The 6000-nt window shown below is 44.9% G+C and overlaps 1 protein-coding gene across 1 annotated transcript in view; it reads left to right on the plus strand.

The window, feature by feature from the left end:
• Positions 1 to 5740, plus strand: part of SCPEP1 (serine carboxypeptidase 1) — a 40039-nt gene extending 34299 nt beyond the window's left edge. The window contains exons 12-13 of the mRNA XM_030208379.1: positions 1722 to 1885; positions 5277 to 5740. Of these exons, the coding sequence (XP_030064239.1) occupies positions 1722 to 1885; positions 5277 to 5342 (230 nt within the window). The 3' untranslated portion in view covers positions 5343 to 5740. The remainder of the gene's footprint in view (positions 1 to 1721; positions 1886 to 5276) is intronic.
• The last annotated feature ends 260 nt before the right edge of the window (positions 5741 to 6000 follow it).

The following is a 6000-nucleotide window of genomic DNA, read 5'->3' on the forward strand; positions in this document are numbered from 1 at the left end:
CCCAACGTGTAATTAGACTCTGGAATTCGTTGCCGGAGAACGTGGTACGGGCGGTTAGCTTGACGGAGTTTAAAAAGGGGTTAGATAGATTCTTAAAGGACAAGTCCATAGACCGCTATTAAATGGACTTGGAAAAATTCCGCATTTTTAGGTATAACTTGTCTGGAATGTTTTTACGTTTGGGGAGCGTGCCAGGTGCCCTTGACCTGGATTGGCCACTGTCGGTGACAGGATGCTGGGCTAGATGGACCTTTGGTCTTTCCCAGTATGGCACTACTTATGTACTTATGTACCTGACTGGCTGGGGTAACTCCAGGAACAGGTTTGGGAACCACTGCCCTAAGAGAATCATGGAAAACGATCATCCCGGGACATCCCCGTCCTGAACCGAATATAGTGCTAAGAGAAATACCAGAACGACATTGATTATAGAGGTGTCGGTCATGAGCAATTACTCTGAATCGCGTGTAGAAAGGGAAGATCTTCAAATACCAAAAAAAGCAGTCCAGTCCAAGACCAAGAAGATTGAATTAATTCAGTGTAAATGTTTAGGTCTTTTTACCACCTCTCCAAATCTACATATACCAATAACCCACAATTTGTAGAGATAAAAGACCGAGGCTGCTGCTTATGAGAAAAGTAATTTATTTACTACCCCTTCCCAAATTAGCATGTACCAGCCATCCACAATTTGGGGGATAAAAGAAACCAGGGCTACGTGCATATGAGAAAGTCAGTTGTTTATTTACTTATCAAATACAGATACAATTAATAGTTTCTCAAGAGAGATCAGTATAGTTACATGAAAAGATGTTCACTGTGACTGCGTCTCTAAAATACTGTTCTGATCCGACTGCTTGTATCATTTGGTTCAGACAATGATTTACATGACTTTTTCTGCAAATTATCCTTCTCATAGATTATCTGGTTCTCACCATCTGCTTTCCTTAATATGTTAAAACCACATTCTTCCTGTTGTTTATACTAGTTTCTTTCCCAAGCCTGCTTGCCCTTAAGGATATCATAATAGATCATAAATTCCAGAGTCATGCAGGCTTATCAATCTCTGGCCTTTTGACCCTTTCCATAGTGCATGACTGTGCTCATAATTCTACGAGATGCATGTCAGAAAGATACAGAAGTTTCTCAGTGTTTGGGTGCCACAGGCTTGATTTAGAAAATTCCATATGCACTTGGATAAGCTGCCTGTACATATTACATCTTATGAACTCCAGAAAGATGCTCTTTTGGCACAATGCAAGTACTGCGGCAAGCAGTAGCAGTAAATTTGAGAGACTGAGATTAACTTCACATACCTGACTTAAGAGTGAGGGTCATTCCTGTCATAGTATGTGCAAAACTAACCCATTTGGAGAAAATACCCTCCAGAAGTGGTGTATCAAATCCTTGACGGTGCCCCACCACCATCTTTTTACCCTTTCAGGTATTTGCCAGGTACCCCCTCCCCCCTCTCTCTCTAGGGTTATACATGTGAGGTCCTCAAGTCTCGTTTTTAAGGCTTGTGATGTGGCCTGTACGGCTCTTGGTTCTTGGATGCTGAAACAAGAACTGCTACAGAACCCTTTTTAATCCTGTAATTTGTAAACAGATGTGTGGCATGGTGCTTACCAGATGCTGTTCTCAATTTTTGATCATGCTAAAAAATGGCACCTACACAAGGGGGAGAGACATCAGTTAACATCTCTTCTGTCTGTGCACAGGCCAGGAGAACTGGGTCAAGAAACTGAAATGGCCTCAGCTGAATCAGTTTCTCAAACAGAAGTGGAAAGCATTGCGCCTCTCTCCAACATCCATCGAGACAGCAGCTTTCTATAAGGTCCGGGAAAACTTTGCTTTCTACTGGATTCTGAAGGCTGGGCACATGGTACGTTAACTGCTTTTTATACTTAAAAACTTCAGGTTTAAGTCATTTTAACACATAGTATATGACTTGCCTTGTAGAGCTTTCTGCATGTTCTACAAAGCTGTGGAAGGAGCTTGAAGTGGGTGCAGGCTTCAACCATTAAGTACAGTGGGTGGGTAGTTTGCTGCCATCAGAAAATCATCCCCCTCATGCCTTTTAACACAAATGTAAGCACCATCCCCTGGATTCTATAAAGGGTGCTCAAATATCCAAAGAAGCATGCAACCTCATTAGCATCAATAATTGCACGCTAATAATTATTGATGCTAGATGGTACCAGTTAGGGTTGCACACACATCTGGCCACTTGCTATTCTATAAATCCCATAGCTTACAACCCAAAAGGAGGTACGGCCATGGCAGGGGTGTAGCCAGAGCCCAAGGTGGGAGGGCACATTTTGTTCACCGCCCTGCCACTCCCCACCCACTGCCGCCGCTGTACATCTTGGATGGCGGGGGGGGGGGGGGGTGTCCCCAGTCCCCAGTCCCCACTAGCTGAAGCACCGCTGCCGCAAATACCTTGGTTGGCAGGGGTCCTCAACCCCCGCCAGCTGAAGCGGCGGCACCGGAGACCAGTACTGGACGAATTCTTCAGCTGGCGGGGGTTGAGGACCCCTGCCAGCCAACCCAGGGGCCCAGGCCCACATGTCCCCACGTAGCTATGCCACTGGGCCAAGGGAGGGGCATGGGCAGGTCAGATGCACACAGTGTTATAGGACTCCAGGAATGTCTGCCCACCTTCCATTCCTGGATTACTACGTCCTCATGCCCAAAGTTGGGTGTGGGAATCCCTGCTAGGCACTCATCTTGGAGTGCCCTTTATAGAAGAGTGCCGAGTGCTGATTTTTTTTTTTCCCCAGTGCCAGTATGTTGGGGCAAGATTCAGTAAATGGTGCTGTTTGTGCATGTATGTGTTTAGAATAATATAGCATGGATAAATGTACACTTGGATAAATACTTGCATGGATAAATGTACACTTTTGTGCAAAAGTGTTATCGTGTGCTCAGCACTTTTCTATAAATGGCACACACGGCTCACTTAGCGTGTAAATGTTCCCAGGGGATGAGCATGGGCAGGGCCAGCATTTATGCATGTAATTAATTTAAGAGCATGCATTTGCAGCTGCTGCTGACACAGCGTAAGTGACTGTGTCTGAACGTAGTGGAGGAGTGGCCTAATGATTAGTGCAGAGGGCTTTGATCCTGGCAACCTGAGTTCGATTCCCACTGCAGCTCCTTGTGACCTTGGGTAAGTCGCTTAACCCTCCATTGCTCCAGGTACAAAAACTTGAGAAAGTACCTGCATATAACGTGTACAGCACTGCGTAGGTCTAATAGCGCTATAGAAATGATTAGTAGTAGTAGGGGTGTAGATGGCTTTTGGGCTTACATTAGGATTTTATAATGTTGTTGCCCAGGTTCTGTTATAGAATTCATGCCCGGCGTTCTGTCTAAACGCCTAACTTGTGGCATCCAGTTATAAAATTGCCACCCCCCACCCTGTAAGCAGTGTTTCACTCTGGAGCCCCCCTTCTGCTGAATCGACTTGTTCTCAAAACCTCTCTGCCACTGCCCTACTGCTAGGCTAGGTGTCTGCCTAAGGCTGCAGGCTTCTGGGAGTTGCGGCAGCCCTTTGAAAATCTGTGTGCTCAAGTCCTGCCATGCTTATCCCTTTGACAAGGCTGCTATTTTGCTGTATTCCCTTTGGGCTCCCGTAGAGGTAGGGTGGCAGCAGTGGTGGGAGGTGGACGCGTTGAAAAGGTCCCAGATATGGGGCACATACCTAAACACATCCTCATCTCCCCCTCGTCATCTAACCCTTTAACTTACCAACTTACTGTCCATGAGCATGACTGGTGTCATGTGGCAAACCAAACAGCTTATCCATCCTGTCACATTATCTTCCATCCTTGCTGGAGTTCTATACTTAAACAGCAGTGTGAGGCTCTCAGTGAACACCAGGGGCCTCCCTGGCTATTACATACATGGGAGGAACTGGAAGCCCAGGTTTAGTTATGTAGTAAAAGCACCTGGGTATAAAACCCTTCATGAACGTCCCAGGAGTTGTGCTTTTAGCTGACGCAGTACGCAGATGAGTTCAAATAACAGCATAAGTATCTGAGTTTGGATTGCAGAAAACCCAGCACCGGTCTTGTACTGCTTTATTTTTCCTCTTCCTGCTGACTCATCTGATTGGGTAGGATGGGCCTTTACTCCTCACGCTGCCTCATCATTCCTGGTCTCTTAGACTGTAGACTATAAGCAGGGACTGTGACCCGGGTAATGCTCACATTTAAACTTCTAATGTAACATAGTAAATGACGGCAGATAAAGACCCGATCGGTCCATCCAGTCTGCCCAACAGTCACACTCATTATCAATTCATAATTAAATCAACAATGAATGTGATGATACGTGTTGTGTGAAAACTTGTCAGAGTTGCACCATGCGTGTTCAGCGCTGCGTGCGTCTGGTAGCGCTATATAAATGCTAGTAGTAGTAGTAGTAAAAGTGCAGTATTCCTATGATTTTACTGCTTATGGCAGGGATACAGGAGTTCAGACCTCAGTATCGCAAATATGTTTTTAGGATAGCCTTAATTATTATTATTTACTAGTAAAAGAAGCCCGTTTCTGGAGCAAATGACACGGGCGCTAGCAAGGTTTTCCTCCCCAACACCCCCCCTCCCTCCCTCCCTACCTACCGACCCCTTCGTCGTTCTGACGCCATTGCTCCGCACCTCCTGAACGCACCGTACGCCATTGCTCCGCCCTCGGTGTGTGACGCATTGCTCCGCCCTCGACGTCATCACGTTTGACGCGAGGGCGGGGCCCCGAGACGGCGATTTCGGTGGCTTCACCACCACGAGCCCTTCGAACCCGTTTTGATGACGGAAGTGACGTCAGTGTCCTCAGAACGTTGAGGGTGAATTTTATTATATAAGATTATTATTATTAACATTTGTATAGCGCTACCAGACGCACGCAGCGCTGAACACCTGACATAGAGAGAGAGTCCCTGCTCAATAGAGCTTACAATCTAAAAATAATACAGACAGACAAGACAATTAAGGGCGAGGGAAGTACTGGGTGAGAAGGAACAAGGGGGGAGGCAAATGAGTAGTGGCTAGGAGCCAAAAGCAGCAGTGAAAAGGTGGGTTTTCAGCATAGATTTGAAAACAGGTAGAGGTGAATATGCATGAGAGAGAGTTGCATTCAATGGAGGTAGTATCTATGCAGATATTCATAAGGGTTATCCTGAAAACCTGGTCTGTTTGCATTTGAAGCTCTGAACTCCTGCATCCCTGGCCTATACCATGGCTGTATGTTTAATGCTTGCTCTGTTCTACCCAGGTACCATCTGATGAAGGAGAAATGGCACTGAAGATGCTGAGGATGGTAACCGATCAAGAGCCCTAATGCCCCAGATAGTGAGCAGGTACAACCAGAAGATGGACCACCAGGCTTTCATTTGGTTGACTGTGTTAATCCTATTTAAGAAGGGAAGACTCAGATTCGGATCATTTGCACTAAAGCTTTTGACTTTTAATTTTCGCACAGTTTTGAGGAACTGTTACTAAAATTGAAGTACAGCCGCTCTTCCACTTAGCTGTGTGGACTTCTCGAATTTATATTTTGTACTTGCAAAGAACAAAATACGCACACTTAGAGCACATGTTCAAAATTTCTGACTGACCACTTTTTCATATTTAGTGTTCAATGAATCCTTTAAAAACTTGACAGAATTTCTGAAAATGTTCTGTGACAATTTTGTTTCTGAAAATCACTATAAAATCAAGTTGTGCACACAAACATCACTCCAAACCTTTGCCTCTGACTTCCACTATGTATAGTAAATCTAAAGAAATGTGATTAATTACAGAAACATAGGATATTGCTTTAGGTACAAAATTAGGACTAATAGACCTCAGAATATATTTCTTTGAGGAGCCTGAACAAAAAATTATAAAATGCTAAATTTACCATATTATGTAAGTTTTTATTTTGAAACTGGAGTCGGTACATTTTTATCAACTCAGACTCCACCCAAAATTGCTTCCGACTCCACAGCCCTGCT

This window comes from Microcaecilia unicolor, chromosome 6 (genome assembly GCF_901765095.1).
Source record: "Microcaecilia unicolor chromosome 6, aMicUni1.1, whole genome shotgun sequence".
In the NCBI taxonomy this organism is placed as follows: domain Eukaryota; kingdom Metazoa; phylum Chordata; class Amphibia; order Gymnophiona; family Siphonopidae; genus Microcaecilia; species Microcaecilia unicolor.